Here is a 24,358-nt window from a genome sequence, read left to right as displayed (position 1 = left end):
ATTAGAAACCCAAGAGAATATACTCCAGCTGTCGTCCAATGACTATGTTGAACATCATGTAGATTGTTTTGTGGTTGTCAGGCACGCGACCTTGGCTAAGCGAGTAACGAAGATTGGGTGATTGTCACGGGTCACCCCTTCATTATGACTTAACTGAATTAAGTACGAGAGTATATCTTGGAGAAGAAGTAGGCGTGAATTGAATAGAAAAACAGTAGTAATTGCATTAATTCATGAAGAACAGCAGAGCTCCACACCTTAATCTATGGGGTGTAGAAACTCCACCCTAGAAAATACATAAGTGAAAAAGGTCTAGGCATGGCCGTGAGGCCAGCCTCCAAACATGTACAATGGTAAAAGTCTAAGGACTAAACGTCCAAAGATGTAAAATAAATCTCTAAAAGTAGTTTTTATACTAAACTAGTAACTAGGGTTTACAGAAAATGAGTAACTAAATGCAGATAGTGCAGAAATCTACTTTCGGGGCCCACTTGGTGTGTGTTTGGGCTGAGAATTGAAGCTTTTTCGTGTTTAGGCTTTTCCTGGAGTTAAACGCCAACGTTGGTGCCAGTTTGGGCGTTTTATGCCAAGATGTTTTAGGCTGACTTTGAACGCCAATTTGGGCCATCAAATCTCGGGCAAAGTATGGACTATTATATATTGATGGAAAGCTCAGGATGTCTACTTTCTAACACAATTGAGAACGCACCAATTGGACTTCTGTAGCTCTAGAAAATTCACTTCGAGTGCAGGGAGGTCAGAATCCAGCAGCATCTGCAGTCTTTTTTTAGCCTTTGAATCAGATTTTTGCTCAAGTCCCTCAATTTCAGCTAGAAAATACCTAAAATCATAGAAAAACACACAAACTCATAGTAAAGTCTAAAAATTTGATTTTTGAATAAAAATATAATAAAAAGTAACTAAAACATACTAAAAACTATATAAAAACAATGCCAAAAACAGTATAAATTATCCGCTCATCAGCTGCCCTACGGCCTTATCAGTTTCTTCTTTTGGAAAGTGGATGATGGTTATTCTAGAAAAAATGAAGTTGAATACAGGGCTAATTAAAAGTTTGGGCTCCTTCAAGATGGTCCTCACTTTTGATATAGTAAAAAGCATAGAAGAAGATCTATAATCCTCTTTCTTGTTAAACTACTTTGGGAAAATAAAGATATGGGATATAGCAAAAACTAACAAATGATGAAAGTTATACATTGACATTTATGGCATTTTGCTCCGTGGTTGGAATGAATGAAATATCTAGAAGGTGACAACAGTTTGGGGGACAATTATCTGGATAGACAATAAAGCCATCCATGGAAATAGCTATGATTCGATCAAATTAAAGTCATGATTGATACAACATGGATGCCAACTATTCAGGATAAGATAATGTTGAATCTAATAGGTGAGAAATTCCAGGTATTTGTCAAACAAACAATGAAGGAAAAGGTCATAAGCAATGAGAAGATGTGTAAAGGCACGGAGAAAAAAAAAAATCAATTTTCTAAAGAATTGATGCATGAAAGCAACGGTATGACATGAGTATGAAGATGATAATGTGGTAGTGGATATGGGGAAGCATTGAAAGTAATGAGAAAGGAGGCACAATTAATGATGTCCATCTAGGGATGCATCGGGAGAATGAAGAATTCAAGGCATGGAGAATTCAATTCAAGATTTCAAGGTGAAAATTCAAATTCAACCAAATATTGGCATAATGATAGGAACACAGAGGAGGTTATTCTGGAAACACAATTGGGCTCACAATTGGGCCCATTTAAGAATAATGAAGGAGAGAAGAGGTACAAAAGGAACAAAAGGAAGGAACCCTAAAGTGAATAGCAGAATGAGTCTATTTTAATCTTTTTATTTCCGCTGGTCTTTGAAAAAAAATATAGAAAGGATAAGAATCACCGCAAAGAAGAGATTAAGAAGGCAATTGATTAGTGAAGAGCACAAGAAGAAGACTACACTGCAAAACACTGAATCAGACTTTTAGAGTGAGAATAAAGACACAGAATTTGATATTAAAGATGACATGGGAGAATGAAGAGACAGTAATCAAACATATCAAGGAGTCTATGACAGAAGTGAACAAACCTTACGAAATCATCAATAGAACAAGGAAAAAAGTGAGACAGATCAGGACACAAAATCAAGTTTGTGACCTAAATGTTTCTCAATGATATTGTTCTGGAATTGCATGTATAGTGTTAGGGAGTAGGGAAAAATAGGGAGTATAAAAGAGGTTGTCAGAAATCTTTCGTTTATGGGTTTAGTTGAAATAAAAAAAGAAAATCTCATTGAAAGTTTTTAGAAAATCCAATAAAAAGATGTATGGGATGAAACAATTAATCACTTGAAGGAATGGGAGAAATACGAAGTGAAGGTTATTAATGACTTAGAGAGAGGTTGAATCTAATGTTGCCTTTTTTTTAATTTTTAATTTAGTCACCAAAATAAATTTAAAATAGAATTATTGTAACGTCGGTTAAAATGATTATGCAGGAGACATTTTATTTTTGTCTCATAAAAATAGAATAAAACGATAGAGCAGAAAATAGAAATTTGTACCACCATATATTTTGGTTCATCAACTTAGTATAACGCGATCTACATTCAATTTTTACTACAATAATAGTAGAATTTTCATTATAATTTTCAGAAATTACATGCATATACCAATTTTCTAGGATTCTTCCAAATCCTATAAATGAACACATAAGCTTCTAACCAAACTTGTCATTACTAAACTAACCTAGCTTAGACTTCAACATTAAGTGCTTTCTTAACTTAGGAAGGAAAAACTCTCAAACTCATGATACAAAACAGAAATACATCAAAATGATTTGACATATTCAATGGTTTTTTCTCTAAGTATACTTCTCTTTGTCTTTTCTCTCAATCAAATTTTCAAATGTCGCACATATTAGTCTTTTTTTCATAAAAACAAAGAAAAATAAACTAGAAAAGCAACATATTCAATTAATAAAATGAAGGAGAAGATGAATATAGGTAGAATACTCTGGAAAAATAGTTTTAGTGGTCTCACTCATTGTATACAACTCTTGATCAAATGTCCCCTTTTGTATATGTGCATTACTTCCAAAATTTGAAGCTATTCTTGGAGACAATCTCTAAATGTAAAGGACAGGGTTGAGATAACATTTTTCTCCATGGATGAGTGGCAGCATGGGTAGTAGTCTTGCACAAACAACAGAGGTATTTTTGTAAAAATATAGAGGATTGTGGATGGTGATGTTGTTTTTGTTGATGCTTTTGGCTGTTAAACCTATTTTTATTGTACTATTCAAATCAACACTCTTGATTTTTAGCTTTGACTTTAAGTTTCGTCCTTTTCTGTCCATCAATTTGATGCAAAGAAATAAATATTTTTCCTTATAAGCATAGTTGTAAGAACCAGACCGGACCCCAATGAGTTATAACTCAAATGGCATAGTCTTCCCATACTCAACTAAGAGGTTGCGCGTTCGAGTCTCCCTATCTTCAGTTAAAAAAAAAAGGAACCGGACCAGACCAGTTGGTTCGACTGAAAAACCAATGAACGGATGGTCTGGGCAGTTCAGTTGAGAGTTTGGATCGAAGGTGCAATTAAACCGCTAAGAACCAAACGGTTTGTCTCAAACCGGCCAGTTCGAAACAAATTCGTGAACCGGCCGGTCCTAGCTCCTGTGCTCCTTTACCTGGTGGCATGTGTTGTTGTTCACCCTCTAGAGGACAAGAGTTCGATGTCATGTGTTGTTGTTCACCCTCTAGAGGAAAAAAATGCATGAATAGGGGTTCAAACTCTTGTGCTCTAGAGGGTGAACAACAACACATGCCACCAGGCTGCTTTACTCTTTTAATACTTTATGTGCTAGTTATTATATATATATTTACACAATTGAATTATTTTATATTTATTTAATTTAATTTTAATTTTATACTCATTTTTTTAATTTATAATTATTTAGAATTTATACAATTATTAAAATAAAAATTAAATATTTCAATATTTACATTTACATATTAAAATATTAGTGAAGATATTTATTTTAAATTTTTTAGAGTATTGAATCAAGTAGTAGGTTTTCGATGATTTCGACTTAGGACTAATTAGTAAGGACATATAAGTATCACCATTAAATTTTACATGATAAATTAAAAGACATAACATGTCCATCGTTTACTATCGTAGAAGACCAAATCGGTACTTTATTTTCTAAGGACTAATTAGTCTGAAGTCCAAAACTTCAAGGACCTAATTGTTATTTTACTCAAGTTTTTACTATTTTATATTTTTTATTTACGTAGAACCAATTCTACTGGTTCAACCAGTAATTTATAGATTGAACTAATAAATCAATAAATCAGTTATTTGACTAGTTCAATCACCAGTTCGATTGTGACAATTATGCTTGTAAGCACTTTTACTCGAACTGATCTTGGACATGGTTATAGTAGGGATATGCTATAGTGTTTGTCCATTTTGATCCTAGTGCTTGCATCTCTTTCTACTTTGATTTGTCCAATATGATCTGCTGACATGCTTGGCCCCTTTTGTCAATAGCATTTTAATATGGGCCTGTAATAATAAAATATTCATAAAAAAACACTTGAACTTTCAAATTCAATCTTAAATGTGTCAAAAAACTCAATCTTAAATATGTTTGTCATCGTCAAATTATGTTATTATTTCTCAAACTCAACACAAAGAGAAGAGGCAAATTTGGAGAAGTAACGACAATGAGAAAAATAAACTACAAAAAAATTTAATACTTAGCTTTATGACAAAATATTTTTGTAGTTTTGTAGTGAATATTTATACAAAAAAAAAAAAAAGAAAAACTGATGGCCGTTGGAGGTTGCCTTACTAATTCTAATAATAAATGTTAGTATTCTTGTGTGAATTTGTTAATACAGGTAATGCTATGGCATTGACAAAAAGAAGGGATGGAGTAGTAAAATTTGTAATCGAGGAATCACTTGGTCCTTTGGATAAGTTGGTGATTAAAACCTTTAATTCTAGCTTAATCAAATGGTCAACATAGAAGGGGAGGCCAATATGGAATCAGAATTTTGGGCAAAACAAGTTGCTCAATCTAATCTTCCAAGTTGGTTTCATTGACCTGTAATTTGCCTTGCTAAAAAAGTTTATATTTATAAATAGATGGAGAGATATTACAAATGAAGAGCATAGTAATAGGATCTGCTGGTGTTCTTGAGGGGTGATCAACAACTTAAGGCCAAGGGAGCCTTGGTGTCAATCAGCATGCAACACAATTCTTCTAGAACTATCCAATGCTCTTAAATACGTTGAAGGGTGATTGTTTTGAAGTACAATAAACAACCGACACGAGTGGTCTTAGACTTTTGTTTTTAGAGCGATTGAAGAAATGGTGTATTAGAGATAAGTGGAGAGATATGCTTCAAAAGGCATGAATTCGTTGGTACTTCCTTTTATAATAGCATAGATTGTTTATATTATGAGTCATTTTAGGAGTTGTTGACCTTAATTTGCACGAGGTAGTATTTGTGTGATTTAGGAGTTGGCACTTGGCACTTTTGCGATGTTATTGCCGTGACTTTATAAAACTTGGGATTTATGGTTTGTCTTTAATGGTAATACCGAATGGAGTAACTTTCAAATCAAAGGTCTTTGCTCCCTTCTTCATGAGTTCATTGGTTGAGTATGTACGATCTAAAAAAATGTATTTCACACATACGAAGGAGTTGTCAAAATATGTTTGGGTTTACTCTCCAAATGTTATGGGTTAAAATAATAAATAAGACTACCTTTGTGTTTTTAGGAAAAAATTCTACTTAATCTAACCCTACACGAATTGATAGTTTAAACATATTAACTCACTTAATAATTAACTTTTTTAAATCATAAAATTCTTATAATAAACTTTGAAAGGCTTAAAATAAAATTTAAAAGATCTATTTCTAATAAATATGATAAATAAATAATGAAATAGTATTTTTGATTTGAAGTAATTAAAAAAATAGTTTTATTAGAAAAATTAAATATAAAAATATATTTTCAAAGAATAAAAATAAAAACGAAACAACCCACTCGAATCACAAGTTATATGGATTGAATCCACTTAAATTATAGATTACGAGAGCCAAAGCAAAATTAAATATTTTTTGTGTGACTTAAATTTTACTATAAACTTTTAATTTTGATAAATTAAAACAATGCAACTCATAAATTATAACATATTTTGATAATTCTATATTTAGTTTATAATAAAAGTAAATAATACGTATGATTTTAATTTAATCTCTTGTACAACACAAAAAATAATCAAGAGGACAAATGAAAGTTAAGTAGAGAATAGAATGTTGCAAATTAAATGAAAAAACAAAAAAAGACACTTTCTTTTTCCTCCACGTTCAACCATCCACTTTTGCTTTTGTTTTTGTTTAGAGGTATAGTAATCATGTATACGTTTGCCGCACATTACGAAACACCCATCTCCGCTCATTATTTTTCATTTTCTTCTTTGCTTCTCTCTTCCCACTTCAACATCCAAACATAAACACAAATTTTTCCTTCACATGCACATTTCTTCTTCCATTTGAAAAAGCAAAAAAGAGACAAGAGAATAGTGGAGAGAGATAAGAGAGATAGGTCGAATTTATATGCAAAACTGTCATTTTTTTATCACTTTCATGCTTTTCTTGTTTTTCTTTGTTTTCCTCATTCTATGTCCAGGTAAATTCTCATATTAATAATACTAGTATTATTATTGTTTTATTTTTCTTAAATTAAATTGTAATATCTAAGTTGCATTGTTATCATGATTAATGTTGATGCAGGATTGTCTATGACATAATACATACGGGTATATAAATATTGTATTTTGAATTTGGGATTGCAGAATGACTAGCAAAACTGATGAATCAGTTCAGGTAAAATGTCTTAAAAATGTTATTTATTTATTTTAATAAATTTTTTATGCAAAAATTTCTTTGTTCATAAGAGCCTATCAAATGTATAATTTGGGTTTTTTATATGAATTATGGTGTAAAGGAATGTTTAATGGTTGGTTAATGACGTCGTGTGTGTGAATTGAAAGTGAAAGCTCATTTTGTTTGTTTTTTATTTGTGTAGGAAAATGATGGTGCTCCTAATCTCGATCCTCAACCTCAACCTGAGTCCCAAACTGGGTCACCAGAGCATCCTCTTTTCAAGAGTAGCAGTAGCACCAAGGTAATTATTTGTATTTTCAAAAGTATGAATAAAGTTTTTTTTCCTCAATTGATTGGTTGATTCATTCAAAATAAAGCATGGTTTTGGAATGGGAATATATTGGTCAATATGCTTGATAGTTTTGTGGTTTATCAACTTGTTCTCATGGAAATTCAGGTAAATTGTAGACTTTTTCATATAAAAAGGGTAGCCCAATTCAAAGGATATAACATAGACAACCTAATTTGATAATTATATTAGTAGTTGATTTCACGGTTTAAATTTGCGACTTTTAATTCACATAGAGATAATTTAACTATTGCTCCACTTTTTCTCCCTCCTTGAAAACCATGTTAAAATTTTACTTTATAAAAATTGTATTCTAATTCACCTAACAAAAGTGAGATAAACATAGTAAAAATGGTAAAATTATTTGTATTCAAATGATAAATTTGATTGGTTTTTAACAAGAAAAAAAAAGCCAGTTTAAAGTAAATACTGTTTTTCAAATTATAATGAGTATACTCAATATCACTTAACGACTGAATTTTTTATTAATTTCTTTCAGGTTTTCAAAAGTGGGCCACTTTTCATATCTTCCAAAGGTGTGATAAACTTCTCTAATTTATGTGCGATAGAATTATTAATTAATTTATTTATTTTAGTTATATAATCCCAATACCAAGAGGTGGAGGAAATGATGATGATGATGATGATGATGATGCACTGAATAATTCACATTCTCAATTGACAAAAAAATGGGGCTTTTTAGCTTTCGCTATTATTAAATTCATTTAATTTGTTTAAATGGAAACATTGAGTAAGAACATATCTAATAAGATTTTACTATGATTAATAGTAGTAACAACTTCAAAGGCAAGAAAAACTTGTATATAATATTTATACTTAATATTTTTCAAGGTCATCCAAGTTGCCCATATACAATGCTTTCTTTAATACTAAAGAGTGATTTTGGTTGAAGTTTTAAACAAAGAGACATGTTATTTTACCCCTAAAATAAAAGCAAGAAATTAATACTCCTTATATATAAAAGAATATTATGATCCCAACTAATCTTAGATGAATAGAAATTTCGGTTATAGAAATGCACTGCTAATCATGTATGCTTTTTCTTTGTTCATTCTTCTTATTCTTTTGATCTTTTTACAATTCAATTGCATTTTGTCTTTGACTATAGATAATGATGCTTAATGATACTAGAATGACTAGATTTTTTAAGTCATTATAAAATTACATTGTATATAATTTCTTTATGTGTAGGTATTGGATGGACATCCTGGAAGAAAAGGTGGTTTGTTTTAACACAAACTTCACTTGTTTTCTTTAGAAGTGATCCAGTAAGTTCTTTTTTTTTAATTTCTGAAATTGAATGTAATAATCTTTTTTATTTATTTACTACGTTGTAATGAGCTCTTACTTTGAGAGTAAAGATAAAATATTAGTTTTAAAATCTCATTTATCTCTTAATTCATAAACTCAAAAATAGAACTTAGAACTCGAAATAACAATATCCATAATGGTTAAATTGCTTGAAATAGTTTAGCTCTCAGAAGTACTAATTACATGAATACAATAATATGGTCGAATCCTTTGATTCCAAGAAGCAACTAAAATTTAATCTCCTAATTATGTAGGGAAAATGTATATGATATGACAAGCTTTGAAATTACATGAACGGAAGAAAGCTAAAGGTCTTAACATCTTATAGTTATAGTAATGTGACAAAGTGGGTGATCTTATGTTAGAGTATCCAAATAAAATAAAGTATTCAAATATATTTGTTCATACACACATAATGCAATCCACATCTATAAAAACAAATGCTAACCAGGAGTGAAAGTCTAAAGCTTACCAGTAGGGTAAAGAAAAATGATAAAAGCTATATATTGATATTTGAAATCATAGGCATCCAAGTTTTTGCATCTTGAGTCACAAATGCCCAGGAGTTCACCTATACCATTCAACTAAACATTCTAGTCTCCATTTGCCAACATAGGATTGTAGCTTAGGGTCAATTCTAAGATTCGACGCTACCTGAACCTTCGTTACCTCCGTCCAATAAACGAATGCTAACATTTCATACAAGTTTAACACAAACAAAGAGCATATAAATCAATTAGCATAAAGTTACATTTATAATAATTACAATCAAATACACACAAATACATATGATAAATGTCTATCAAACCAGTCATGAATTTATGTGTCGATTGTATTGTCATATCTCACAACATCTAGTAGCTATCACCAGATATAGTTTTTTTCATGTGCATTTCATAAGAGGAACAACCGGAACTTCTTGAAGTCTATCTTAAAGGGAGATCGTCATATCACCTCTTAAACAAAACTATTTGGGATGTACCCTCGACTAACCTTATGCTTAAAAAGGAAAAATCACATATGGTCAATAGAAACATCATAATTCCTCATTATTATAATCATATTCACATCATCATAAAGCCTTAACAAATCTCAGTATCAAATATCAATATCTTATTTATCATCTTAACTTGGCACCTGACCATCATTATCCATATTAGTTCCTTCATCATGATATTATCATCATAAATATCATGCACGACATTCATACTTATCTACGTACTTTCTCTTTCTTGACACTTTTTGCACATCCATCGAGGTTTGGCTTGGACCTTATATACGGCATGTAGGTCTAAGCAAGATATCTAAAAGTGAGTTTTCTAGACTCACAATGGTGTTTTGGATTGTCCCAAGCTCATCAAAGTAGCATTTTCTTATGTATACAAGGTGTTGGCTAACTAGTAGACCTTCATGTACACTACCTTTTTTCTCATACGCGAGATTCTTTCATTGCCTTGTCTCTTTTCAACTTCTTTTACCAACTTGGAACAATAACATTTGTTGTAATTGATGACTTTGTACAAGTTTAGAACCTTTTCAACTTCGTTTACCAACTTCTTTACTTTAGAATAATATAACCGGCAATATCCTCTCATACATAATTACTGTCACAAAACAAAAAACACATAGAGAAAAAAAACATCTTGGAAATAGTAAAAATTTATGTGAATAGATAGATTATTTTCAATTATATTGGAAAATTTTAAATCAATGCATTTCATACTACACTTAATCCCTTTCTTAAAATTACATCATTAGTAGGGGTAAATATGAAAGAGAAAAAAAAAGAAAGGAAACTAGTGCTACATAGATATAAAATATTTTGAAAACTTAAAAATGTAAGATATTATGAAACATAGAAGAACTATTTTAACTTGTAGAAAATTAATTTACTGACAAAATGCATGGTCCCTCAAATATTAATAATTATTATCCTATAGTACCTAAAGTGGAGACCATTTGATAGCAAAATAATATTTTCGCGAGACAAAATAGATCTCAAGAGAAAAGAGACACTTTAAGTTTTTGGGTAACATGAGACACTTACCATTGATATTTGGGGAACTATATGCCTCTATCAAGTATCTTAGACTTTTGGAAATCATACTTCATGTCATGATATTAAAGCTTTTATTTTTCTTATGGTGAAATTGAAACTTTTAGCATTACATTGTTTTGGTAGGTTGATGAATCATTTCTTTCTTTTATTTATTTAAGTTGTAAATTTGTTATGAACAAAAATATGGTTTGTTAATGGACTTTGCATGCCTTTCATCATTGTTATATATCAGAATAAAAGAAACTTCATCAAGACAAATGCATGCAATTGAATAACATGGCGCTTTTTTATGAGGTTTGAAAAGATGTACATTTCTAATTATATTTCTATCATATTATATCTTACACAGAATGTTGCTTCTCAAAAGGGAAATGAAGTAAATTTGACCCTTGGTGGCATTGACCTCAACAATTCAGGCAGGTTGGCTTGCTTGCTTTAAACAACTATTGTCCATTCTATTTTTCTTCAGAAACTCACTTATTTTTATGAAGTTTCTAAAGCTTTAAAAATATAATTTGTCATATATTGCAGTGTTATTGTCAAGCCAGATAAAAAACTTTTGACTGTACAATTTTCTGATGTTCATGATGGACGGTCAGTTACACTTAAGGTACTTCTTTTTTTTAGAAGACTATAAATTATTGTTAAAATGTATTCCAAGAATAATTTATTTTTAAATTTCATGTAATGATTAATTTTTTTACTAAAGATTTTAGTATATAATTATTTCTAATCATAAAAAATGTAAGTGTTGATAAAATTAACCACAAAAAAACTAAACTAATTTTATATTCATAAAAAATTAATTTCGTTTAAAAATACACATTAAATTTCTAAATTATTTTTCACTATCTTCCTCAACCTCTTAATTTTGATAATGATAAAATAGTTTTAAAAAAGAATCCTTGTCAAGTTCTTTCCTTCCATAACTCTTTGGTTACTGCTGCTTCAAAACCCAATAAATAACTTCTTAGAAAAGAGGAATTTTTCATCTTCCAAAAAATAAGAAGTATGAACAAGAAACATAGAACAAAAGAAACAAAAATTTTAACATAAAAGATGTACATTTTTTTTTTATAAAATAAGAGTACAGAAAAAAGTCACGCAAATGAGTGCAACAATATTACTCTAATAAAAGAAAACAAGAAAGAGAATATCACAAGAAATCACATATGTTTGCTTTGACATCCACTGCTGAACACAGAAAGAAGAAGATTAAGAAAAATAAAAACAAAGAAGGTGGAGGAAGTAAGAAAGAAAAAGAGAGAGAAAGTGGCGACGGGATGAGAGATAGAGAGCGAAGAAGAGACAGAGAGGAAAGCAAGGACAAGGAAAAATAAGTAAAAAAAAAGAGGAGAAAAAAGGGGAAGATGAGAGGGCAACGGCGGAGGGGACCATGGCCACCGCGCCGTCGAACAAGCTATATCTCTCGCTCGCTCTCTCTCCCTCTCTCGCGGACACTAAAGATGCCATTGATTTGAAGAATGAGGTGTGGGACAAGTTCTATACATCTTTGGCAACAATGTTTGTGAGATTTTTTATGGGCTGTGATTCCACCTTCTATGGGTTAATTCTGGTTCTGATTTTGGTAGGATTTTTTATTTAGGAAAATTTGAAGTAGTTTATGAGTTGGAATAAGGGAAGATTATGTCAAAAAAAAGGATGATAAAAGGATAATTTGGTCATTTTAAAAAATTTATCGGAGTCAAGCTTTAAATTTAACAATTTGATAATTTTGTTATACAAAATTCATCTTTTATGAATATAAAATTATTTTAAAATTTTTTATAATTAATTTTGTCAACATTTAATTTTTTAATGGTTAAAAATAGCTAGATATTTACTCTCTCTCTATATATATCACATTTGTTTTGTAAATTCTGTAGGCTGAAACAAATGAAGATCTCTATGAGTGGAAAACTGCACTTGAGAATGCTTTGGCACAAGCACCAAATCCAACTGACATGATAGGGCAAAATGGTGTTTTAAAGAATGATCAGTTTGATTCACTTGATAGTTCTTCAGACCAATGTATTATCTTTTTTCAATTTGTATTATTTTCGTTTACAGTTAAACTATTAATGTATTTGAGTATATGATTTGTATGCTTATGTTATTTCTACATACACATAATTGTTTCTTTCAAATGATGTTTTTGCTTTTTGCAATAGTGAAGGATAAAGAACTAAAGAAATATTCAGTCATGGGTCGTCCAGTTTTACTTGCTTTGGAAGATCCTGATGGAACTCCATCATTTTTGGAGAAAGCCATGAGATACATAGAGGAGCATGGTAAGTTTTTTCCCTCTCTTATTTTTAAGAACTATTTTTGCTCATGATGTTGAAGGTAAAGTAGAGAAACATTCCTTGTTCTATCCAAAATGTAAGAGAAAATATGTGGTCTTTTGTTGTAAAAGTACTCATTCAACTTAAATCATCAGAAGAGAAATTAATATTGAATGACTTTTAACTCAATTTTAGTTCTTTATATTTTATAAATAAATTTTTCTAGTAGGCATATTGAATATTTCACTTGTTATCAATATGCATGAAAAAGCACGTTTAATGTTACATTATTAAGAAAGAACATCAAAGGCAACAATCAAGCTATTACATCCATTTGATTACTTGGGTTGTATTTCCAAATTAATGAATATAACTAGGTTTTAAATGGTGGTAAACTTGTGGTTTACCGACACTAGCATAGTCTTTAATATTATAAACATGATACATATTTTCTAACTTTCTTACCTACATATTTACACCTCTAGTAAATAAAAAAAAATACTCAAATATTAGTTAAGACACTTAGATCATGTTAGTATGCATTGATTTTTTTATTAATACTAATTAGGCTTATAGTAACTTTAATTCATTTGACTAATCTAAATCTGTATATTTTCAAATTGTTTCAAAGCTTGGAGAATGAGTGGTGAGAGAAAACAAAGTAGCAAATATATATTAGATCCTTTTAATAGACATAAAACATTATAGAATCTTGTAAAATTGTGTATATTATAAAATTTTATAAGAATCTATCTAATTAATATTATAAAATAGGAGTCAAAGCAGAAGGGATCCTGCGACAAGCAGCGGATGTTGAGCAAGTTGAACAACGAGTACGAGAATATGAACAAGGTTTGTGTTTAAGTTTCTCACTAATCTTATGCTTTGGAAAAATTGCAAGGATTCTTCAAACTTTACGTGTGTTAGTGGACATTGACATGTATCTACTAATAATAGTTAGTTTACTTTGATAGTGTAGATTGGCATCTACTATGCCTTATATAGTTCAGTTTGAGTAAACAACTTAATTAAATTTTTTTTTAAAAAAAATTTAAATATAAGGATTTATATTAAATATAGTTTATAAATAAATTATTTTGTATTTAAAAAGTTATTATTGAAGTACTTATTTTAAAGTTGTGTAATAAATAGAAATGATAAAATAACTTTTGAGAAGGAGAAAAGTTAAATTTTTTAACTTCTTCAAAAGCTCTTAAACAATTTTTTCATAAAGTTAAAAGTATATCTAAAAAATTATACTAAGCACTATTAATATAACTTTTCATAAATCAAAAGTCTAAAAAAATAACTTTTAACACTTTTCAAGCAGATCCATAGTCAAGTCTTGTATTCTTCTGTAAATTATAGAGTTCCTAGACACATTCCTAAAAGTTCTATAAATTAGTCCTTGCAAAGTTATATATATATATATATGAGGGCATGATTCATTAGCACTAGGTGTAAGTCTATGACACACTATTAAATAATTTATCCTGCACAATGAATTTTATAAAACTGTTGAATTTCAACATCCATTATATGGATCAAACTAATAAGTTTTCATAAAATTTGAAATTAATTTTATAATAAATCTTATTTTCATGGATAAGCCATATGATTGCAGGAAAAGTTGAATTTTTTGAAAACGAAGATGCACATATTATTGGTGACTGCATTAAGGTATTGAAATTTGATTCCTTTATCTTGGTCACACATTAAAATATATTACTTCTTTTTTTATCATTCCTTTTAACAAATATCCAGCATGTACTTCGAGAAATGCCATCTGCTCCAATCCCTGCATCTTGTTGCAAGGCATTATTAGAAGCTAGTCGTAAGTATGATTTTGTTTCTTTTTATCATTATTTTGTATTATTTTTAATTTTATTTTCAGCCATCTATATAAAACCTTTAAAGAAAAAAAATATACTTACTCTTGTCAATGTGGAAGGAACTAAACTTAATTTTAGATATGCACAATAATTTTTTGTTATTTTTATTATTAAACATGCTTTTTTATATAGCTAGTTTAGGTTATTTTTTTTAAATTCCTTTGAAAATATTTCTAAATTCTAATATTGTGTGTCTCATTTGGTGAGAAAATTTTATTCTATGAAAACTATATAAAAAAGATATCAAGTTAATGCTATAATGAGCTAATAAATCCTAAGTTCTTATGTTCTTAATAAATTAGTCATGTCAACACTAAACTTATATCATAACATCATGGAAAATAGTTTCTATCTATAGAACTACCTTTATAATATCATAACAAAATAACATTTATATAACTATTCAAAACATTAATCTCATAATTTTTTACATTAAAATTTCTAACTACATAAAAAACTATATTATAGAGGATATATGTTAACTTATATAAGAATCTACATTCTAATATTATATGTCTTATTTTTAATTATGTTTCATATATTGATATTTGGTTAATTCTCCAATCATCATTATCATCGTCGTGGTCATCATCATTATTATTATTCAACTAATTATTTGAAAGAGAATATTTTATTCTATTATTAAATTTCTAATTGATTCACAAAATATTTCTCAATATGATTATATGAAAAATTAATAGTTTTGACATAACTTTAATAGGTAACAAATAATTCTAACTAGTCTATAGAAATATTCTGATGTGCATAATTGTATGAGGAAGTAATATATATAATATAATTCAAATAAGCTAATATAATACTCATTAAAAAATCAAAATTCAAATTTTATATTTTTTGTTCACTACGTGAGTTTAAATCTAATTTTTATAAATGTTGATGCCTATACTTTGCAACAAAAAGAGATTGACATGTTGGCATATTATAGTGCTATCACTTCAATCTTTTAATTAAAATGTCACCATCTACCAGTGTTATTAAAATCGGACCGAACCAATCGGTTCAACTAAAAATCAGTGAATCGGATCTTCTATTGGTCCGGTCTAATATTTAGACAGCATGAGATAAAAAATCGGTGGAAATCGATCAAACCTAATGAGAACCGGTGAAAACCAGTCAAACTCAGTAAAGACTGATTTGACCGAACCAGTTAGGATTTAAATTTTACCAAAATTTTAGAGATGGGGTTCGAACCCCTCCCCTCTAGAAAAATAAAGCTATTCACAGCCACTAGGTTGTGATGATTTTTTTAATATGCATGCAAATTATAATATATAAAATAATTTACTTATATCTAATTTATTTTAAATTTAGCTATAAATTTACTTATTCTTAAATTAATTATATTTTTATTTAACAAAAATTATAAAGTCACTTATTTTTTTCTTTTCATAATTATATAATATCTATTAGTATTATTTTTCAATAAATACTTGTAGTATATAATAGTATAATAGATATAAACTAATTAATAAATTATTGAAATTTGAAAATAATAGTTATTTTAATATAAAAATAAAATAAAAATATTTATGAGAGAGTAAAAATAACAAAATACTTATTGTTTCTGATCCATATTATTTTAGAATAGCTTGATATTCTTAAAATATTAATAAAAATATATTTTTTAAATTTTTGACTATTTTTATTTTTTATTTACATAGTACCGAGTCAACCAGTGACCTAACAGTTGAACCAGTAATCTAATAACCCAATAACCTGACTGGTTCAATCATTGGTTCGGTTCTGACAACTATGTCATCTATCTTATCTTTTCAGTAACTTCTTCCAATAATAAACACATTACACTCTTGTTTATATTTTTATTATGATAAATTTAATAACAACAAATTATGTGGATTATTTATTCTCATATTAATAAAAGTCAATGCTTATTAAAACAAAAATAATAATAACAAATAACAAATTATATGACGTGCATCTTTCTTGAAGCTTTAGACTATAAAAAACTAAATTAGAAATTGCTAAACAAAAATATCCTATAGTTAATACAAAGATGACATTAAAAGAGTAAAAAATATTAGCATATTGATCATATTTATGATTTCTAATTTTATAAGATCATTTAGACTTTAACTTTGAAAGTTACATTCATGCTTTTACATATAAATGGACTTTATTTTAATGTTGACTTTCTTTTATTATTAACTTACCGCAACAACTAGGAAGTGGACGTGGTGCCAACAGGATTTCTGCAATGCGTGCAGCAATATATGATACTTTTCCTGAGCCAAACCGTCGTTTGTTACAAAGGTAGTTTGTCAATTATCTTTTGGATTTTGCTAGGTAGACAATGATTTTTGTGAACAATATAAATAATGGATTCTAAAATTGATCCAATAAAATAAAAACACACTACACCCTAAATTACTCACCTAAATCTTAATATTAGGATAACCATCCGCATACCTAATGAATTGAACATCCGATATATCCATTGTTCATATTATTTAATATTTTTATTGTCTACCTATATTTTTGCTTATCTTTTTTCTTTAATTTGTCATTGTTTCTTTCCATTTAATATTGTTAGAATAATTATTAATATGAACAATATTGGTTTAAATTAAGTCTTTTATGTTTCGAAACCAATTGTGTTATGTATGTTATATTGGGAATAATTTTATCTATATTTAGCTAAATTTGATATAAATATGGGAGCAAAATTACACATATACCTATTTAAGAGATAGGCAAAAGTTTGTTGAAGATTTTAATCCATCATGCATCAAAACCTTACAAGAGAGCCATAAAACTAAAAAAAAAAAGTAACACATTAAATTATTGTTAAGAAAAAATTTATATGTAAGGATTTGGAAATTAATGCAAATTAAGAAACATAACAATATAATTCTAAGATTTGGAATTGACATTTGGATATGCAAGATTAAAAGCGTGCTCCTTGGACATGTTAATAATGATTTTCCATCATTTTATAAATGGGTATTACACTTAGTCGTTCGATAATGTCTGAGTGAAATGAATGATGTTAAGTATATCTCTTAATAGTCAAGTTAGTTTAACTTGTTACACTTTTGGTAAATTAGATAACTATCTAAACAAAATATATATCAACAATTTTTTTTGTCAAAACTTCCTCTTATTCTATTTATGCAGGTACATACATTACATGATTTAAAATATTCATTTTATTGATGTACAGAATACTCTTGATGATGCAAGCTGTTGCGTCATTCAAAGCTGTAAACAAAATGAGTCTGTCAGCTGTTGCTGCTTGCATGGCACCATTGCTTCTTCGCCCTCTTCTAGCTGGAGAATGTGAAATTGAAAATGATTTTGATGTAGGTGGTGATAGTTCTGCTCAACTTCTACAAGCTGCTGCAGCTGCAAACCATGCTCAATCTATTGTTATTACTTTATTAGAAGAATATGACGCCTTCTTTGGAGTAAGTCAATCATTTGATATTACTTTCTTTGAACCATTTTGTATTCGTAACATTTGCATCTTTGTTGCATAAACTCCTTAGAATGCATGCATATTTTATTAGATTATTTTTGAGTTCTCTAATGTATTGTCTCTACTTAATAAAGGAAGATTGCGTGTCCCCTGGGCCAGATATGTACACCGATTCAGATGGGAGCGAAACTGGGAGTGAGGAATTTACTGATGATGATGATGTGTCATATGAGGAAGAATATGATGATGATGAGGAAGGTGAATCAATAGAGGGATCCGAACTTGATGAAGAGGATGATATTGGTAGTGAAACTGGTAGTGAAACTGGAGATTCTGTGAAGAATGATAAAAATGATGATAAGGTATGAACTATTTATAAAATTACATGGAATTTAGCCCATAAGTCTTTTTCTCTAAAACATAACATAGCCATTGCATCAAATAAAACTACATTTAGTTTACAAAAATGTTAATATGTTATGACTTGTATATAACTCAAGATGAAGTCTGAGTCCGTTAACTTTGGGCTAGAAAGAGTAGTTTAAGGTCTTAGTTTTCAAGAATATAATGGAGAATGAATGTAAATCGAGATGTTACATATGTGGTGTAAATGCATTCATAGACTAATTTCAAGTGTATAATCAAAAATATATTTTCAAGTGTATGATCCTTCCTAGCTAGCTAGAATATTGGGAGAATTTTTTATTTTTCTCATATTTTCATATTATGTCATATATATGTCAAAACTTATTACTGCACCCAAAATTTAATAGTAATATAAAAACTCACACTTAAGTTGAATTTTTAGTTTCATATTAATTATTTAAATTTACATATTGTACACTTTTTTTTGGCAAGTAATATGTGAGATTATAATTCTATGTATTCCCCTTCCCTTTTACTTTAAGATGAAATTAAAATGTCACTTCGTATAAATTATATAACTCATGCTTTATGCTAATTCTTATACGAATCAAACTCAAAAAATTATATTGAAAGGGAACCAAAAACATATTTATGCCATTTGAAAAGTCAAGTAAAAATAACTTACTACTTCATTGTGGGCTACTGTAAGTCGTGAAGAAAAATAAAAGAAAGCTATCGAGAAAAAAATTAAAAAGGAAAAGGAACATGATGAACTCCTGATTATTCTAGTTTTATATGATGTACAGGTACATAATCATTCAAGTTCAACTTCAAAATCTTTAGAGGTGAGTAAAGATTATAAAGTTCAAAAGATGCCATCGACTAGACTTGAGCAAGCAGTTCCTCAACAAGAAGATACCAAGAGATATGAAAATACTTGTGAAAATGAGTCTAGTAAGCCTCCTAATGTAGTAGGAGGAAAACTTTCTAGGGTTCGAACTACAAAGAATGAACACAATGTTCCTATCCCACCACATATGACAAAATCAGCAACTTTAACGAATGTCGCAGCACCTCAACGTCCCACTATGTTGGGGAGAACTTCAGTAAGTAAAATTATTAATGAATAATGATGTCATTATTTTTTATCTTGATTACTTTTTTTGGTTAAAGCTTCCATGTTTATTTGAAGATGTATGAATTTATTTATAGGAATAATAACTTAAGGGTCATGTACTTTTGTGTTAGTTGCAAATTTGTAAAATCATTCAGGCATATCAATCACTCATAGAAAAGTTATTATATTGTCAAACTTAAATAAGATTTTTTATTCCTAAATTCTTACTCCATTTTTGAGACTTCTTAAATTGAGTTTGTTATACAAAGTTATTATTCTTATGTATTGTATAATATGTCTAGGCAAAGAAAAATCTTTCTATGGAATCCATTCAGTTCATTGAAGAAGATGATGAGTAAGTGATTTATATTAACTATATCAAACTCTCTTATACAAAGTTTCTGCTTATTATTACTTGTTACCATATTGTAGAATGTTATTTTCATTATGGTTCAAGGGAAAATATTTTTAACATATATACAAGTATATAGTATACACAAAGGTAAATATAAAACCATGTAACATAGTAAGGAAGGCCAATAGCTTAATAAAGTATTAAATGAAGTATTTTATGAAATCATTTCTCCTTCTTTTATTTTGAAGAAATACTACTATATGCAAAACTAAGTGGCTTATCTAATATTTAGACTAGAATTGTGTGTAATGTTATTTGAAATGATTTGTGTTTATTACCATACACAGAGTTGGAATTGAGAGGCTTGAAACTATTAAGACAGAATTGCAAAACCAAATTGCAGATGAGGTTCGTATTTGATTTTTCTCTAGTTAGACTAACCTTGCTACATGTATGCTATATTTTTTTTCAAAGCTAGTTTTCCATTTTACATTCTCATAGGCAAAAGAAAATTCGAAGCTATTATCTGATATGCAAAAACGAAAAGAAGCCTTGCCAGAGCATCATTTGGCTCTTGAGCGAGAGGTAAGCCCATTAAAAATATGATAATCCTTTCAGCAATTGTTCTCTCGCATTAATAAATTTTTGTTTTCTCTAAAATTTATTTATAGGTTGTTATGTTACAAGAACAATTGCGAAAGGAGAAGAGTTGTCGAACAACACTTGAAGCAGGACTCAAGATGCCTCCTAGGCCCTTGTCAAAATCCGATATTGATGAAAAGGTTAGTATATTAAACTTATATAACATTGAAATCTAGGATAAAAAATGTTAACCCAAAATCTCTGTTTTCAAATATACTTAAATATAAACAAAATTTACCCTATACAAATTGATTAAAATTTAAACTTGTATTCTGACATTATTACTAGTTAAACTTTCAAACTTAAATCAATTTTGACTAAAAAAAATCAAAATAAACAACACCCAAATATTTAGAGTGCAATTTGAATGAAATTAAGCATAACTCAAACCAATAATCTTCATTATCTTCATCTAGGATAAGCAATTTATTTATATCTTCTTATTATAAATATATGTATAAAAATACATCAAGGGGATTTTGGCTTCATCTCCATTCTCATATTGATCAAAGTATTAATTAATTATAGAATCTTTAGCAATTTTACACATGATACCACTTAAGTAACTAGTTTTATCCCAATTGTCATATTGATCCTTCAATTATAGGAATATATACTAAACTCCTTATAGTGTAGATGATGTCACACTTGATACCGTTGCACTTTGTAAAAATAAGATATTGACTTCTCTTGGATTTTGTGGAATGTGTCATTAGTCTCTGTTATTACTAATAATACTTGAGAAGGTCAGAGTCACCATGAGAAATCAAGGGAGACCTTTGAAAGGATCGATTGTTTTACCATACAAAATATAATGCACAGATACATATAGATCATAAATATTAAAGTACAATCTTTTGAAAAAAAACCAAATATAAGACATAACAAAAGCTTAATATAACATACAAAAAATACAAAATTTACATTAGACATAAATCATTAAGTGTATGAGAAGACATATATGATCATAAAAGTTTGAAAAGTCGTTGTGAATATAATACAATGATATTATCTATCTTATTAATGTGAGATATAAAAAAGAATAAAGAACCAAGATAAAAGAGAGAAAATTAGAATAGCACCTATTGTTTAAAAAAATGATAGAATTTTGTCTTTGGTAAATTAGACATTTAGAAAGAATATCAACAAGGCATCCGATTAGAATCATGGATTTAGATGGAAGATAAAAAGGTGGCATAAGTTAGAAAAAGATCTAAAAGGACCATAGACAAAGTGGTCAAAAGAGATTTATATATAAACGATTTGACTGAATGATATATGATAGAGCATAGTAAATAATGGTGTTATTTAATTCATATAGCCAACTACACCTAGTGAGATAACACTTTGTTATTATTATTGTATTGTAGAGTATCCATATATATTAGTATTAAAAAAAGTTAAAATTTTTAATTTATATTTTGGAGTAATTGAAAATGTGTGAAATGTTCTATACAAATTGTTATTAGATATTATAACAATAATGATTTAAAGTGTTATTGATTCATAATTTAATATGTTTCATAATGAACTAAATTCTTAATTTTTAATGAGACATTTTTTGCAGATCATGTCAGATCTTGAGGAGTTATTATTAGTAGAAGAAGATCTTGCCAAAATAAAAAGGAAGCTTGATGAGCTTAGGGTACGACTTAGTTTACTTGGACAGGGTTATAGTTCTGTGCAGGATTCTTCCAATCAACCTCAACATATAATAGATCTTGATATGTATGTTAAGCACTTTCTTTGTTTACAATATCACATATCAATCAATATTAGTTTTTTTTTAATGAAATAATTTCAGATATAGAAGGCCTTTTGCCACTTCAAAAATAAAATATATAGATAAAAGAGTGGAATTGTATATAATTAAAATATATCTTAATAAAGAAAATTTATTTGCCAGGAAAAATACACAAGACACTGAAGTTGCAGAGAGGTCAACAACAAAGGTAATCCAACTTAATGTTAAAAGAACAATTTATTTTTTAAATTTAGGTTAGATGAAATTACTAAAAATTTTCACTTATGACATATTTCTCCTTCTTAACAAAAATGGTAACAATCTAATACCAAAATAAAGTTATCTTTTTTCATAGCAAATTTTATAATAAAGTTGTATTGTGTTTACAAAAAGTTAAGTATAATATGAATTTATTACTTGTTGAACCTAATATTTTGTAATTGTATCACAGGACACTAAATTTGGGGGAGCAGAATCTGAGAATGCTACAAAGCATGAGTTAAAACATTTGTCTAGCAAAAAATCTAGTTCTAAGAAATACGGTGCTTGGAATGAAGTGAGTTTCACAATCTTACCTTAGATCTATATACATATCTATACTTACTTTAATTAGTTGCTTAATCAACACTATAGTAGGACAGTCATTTCCAATTACTAAACATGTTTAGAAATAATTTTAGAAGTTTCTCTCACAAAATAATCACGTTTGGATAAAAAGTTTAAAATATATTATAATCGAAACTAATAATTTTAAATTAACAAATAGCCTATAAAAAAAAAGCATTTTACATGAATTGTAATGCTTTTGCCAATTTAACTTTAACTATCAAATATCATATAATAATGTAAACAATCATCCATAATCATTTTTATAATTATACCACTTAAACTAGCTTTTTATCATACATTTCAAAATATAATAGATTATCTTAATACTATTTTTTAGTTAAAGTATCAAAACGTGATTGTGGATTATACAAATAAAAATTATTGAAAAAGTTTAATCTTTAAGCATTTTTAAATATACTATAAGTTGATATATCTTGACAATAAATGGAATTTAACTGCCTTTACTAACTATTTACACATAGTATGGTTATCATTAAAACTTAAGTATTGTTTAAACTTTGAAGTTTTAAGGAATTCTTCAAATCATTGGACTTATAATAACGACTAGGTAAGGTTAATAATATGTCATAATTTGATATGATTGATAGACTTATTGTATGAAATGTCTTTACAGCAAACAACAAATTCACAACCTGCCAATGCATTGACAAAACTGACATCAAGACTCAGCTTTTTGAATGATCGTCGAGAGGTTAACAACTCTTCGAATAAAGTAGAAAAGATTAAAGGAGGTGAACTTCACCCACCAATAGCATCTCCAAAGAAATCTCGAGGATTTGAATTTTACCTACCACTTACATCCACAAGCAAGAACCAATATGACTTTCACTTGCCAATTTTATCTCCTAATAAGAATAAAGGAGCAGAAAATCTTCAAAATCCGGACAAACTTAAAAAAATGGGAAGTCAAACAGGACACCGACACTCTGATAAACAAAACCAATACTTGAGAAGAGGAATGTCAGAAAGCCATCATCAACCTTATGATTCGGATAATGTTCAGTAAATATAATAGGAGCCTATTGGACATTGGTATCATTCAATGTTGTTCCTTTCCATGTGTGATATTGGTAGTTGTCATGCCTTTAATAATATAATGTCTACTTATGAAGTAGAGTAATAGATGATTCTCTTGTTTATCAAAGAAGTGAATTCATTTACTTTATACTATATGATGTAGGAGGAATAGTTCAACTATTCTCA

The 24,358-nt window shown here is 28.7% G+C and overlaps 2 protein-coding genes across 2 annotated transcripts; both read left to right on the top strand.

Annotated features, from left to right (window-relative positions):
* Positions 1 to 6,505: 6,505 nt before the first annotated feature.
* LOC140180586 (rho GTPase-activating protein 7-like) lies at positions 6,506 to 8,787 on the top strand. The gene is made up of 6 exons (XM_072221830.1): positions 6,506 to 6,730; positions 6,835 to 6,927; positions 7,130 to 7,228; positions 7,776 to 7,812; positions 8,489 to 8,565; positions 8,767 to 8,787. The coding sequence occupies exons 2-6, from the start codon at positions 6,898 to 6,900 to the stop codon at positions 8,785 to 8,787; spliced, it is 264 nt and encodes an 87-aa protein (XP_072077931.1). The 5' UTR covers positions 6,506 to 6,730; positions 6,835 to 6,897.
* A 2,156-nt stretch (positions 8,788 to 10,943) lies between these two features.
* Positions 10,944 to 24,358, top strand: LOC112763204 (rho GTPase-activating protein REN1-like). Its single transcript, XM_072221829.1, has 20 exons — positions 10,944 to 10,961; positions 11,017 to 11,087; positions 11,199 to 11,277; positions 12,554 to 12,698; positions 12,839 to 12,958; positions 13,727 to 13,804; positions 14,577 to 14,632; positions 14,717 to 14,786; positions 17,049 to 17,136; positions 18,047 to 18,290; positions 18,436 to 18,663; positions 19,474 to 19,773; positions 20,087 to 20,139; positions 20,487 to 20,547; positions 20,641 to 20,724; positions 20,811 to 20,921; positions 22,349 to 22,509; positions 22,688 to 22,733; positions 22,977 to 23,081; positions 23,769 to 24,358. The coding sequence occupies exons 1-20, from the start codon at positions 10,944 to 10,946 to the stop codon at positions 24,159 to 24,161; spliced, it is 2,511 nt and encodes an 836-aa protein (XP_072077930.1). The 3' UTR covers positions 24,162 to 24,358.

Source organism: Arachis hypogaea, chromosome 17 (genome assembly GCF_003086295.3).
Source record: "Arachis hypogaea cultivar Tifrunner chromosome 17, arahy.Tifrunner.gnm2.J5K5, whole genome shotgun sequence".
In the NCBI taxonomy this organism is placed as follows: domain Eukaryota; kingdom Viridiplantae; phylum Streptophyta; class Magnoliopsida; order Fabales; family Fabaceae; genus Arachis; species Arachis hypogaea.
Note: the sequence above shows the minus strand (reverse complement) of the source record. Positions and strands in the feature narration are given on the sequence as shown.

Excerpts from the sequence above, each read along its gene's own strand:
- LOC140180586 (XM_072221830.1), top strand. The coding sequence starts at position 6,898 with ATGACTAGCAAAACTGATGAATCAGTTCAG. Across the intron at positions 7,229-7,775 it reads AGAGTAGCAGTAGCACCAAG|GTTTTCAAAAGTGGGCCACT; the intron begins GTAATTATTTGT and ends AATTTCTTTCAG. Across the intron at positions 7,813-8,488 it reads ACTTTTCATATCTTCCAAAG|GTATTGGATGGACATCCTGG; the intron begins GTGTGATAAACT and ends CTTTATGTGTAG.
- LOC112763204 (XM_072221829.1), top strand. Across the intron at positions 11,088-11,198 it reads GACCTCAACAATTCAGGCAG|TGTTATTGTCAAGCCAGATA; the intron begins GTTGGCTTGCTT and ends CATATATTGCAG. Across the intron at positions 18,664-19,473 it reads ATGATAAAAATGATGATAAG|GTACATAATCATTCAAGTTC; the intron begins GTATGAACTATT and ends TATGATGTACAG.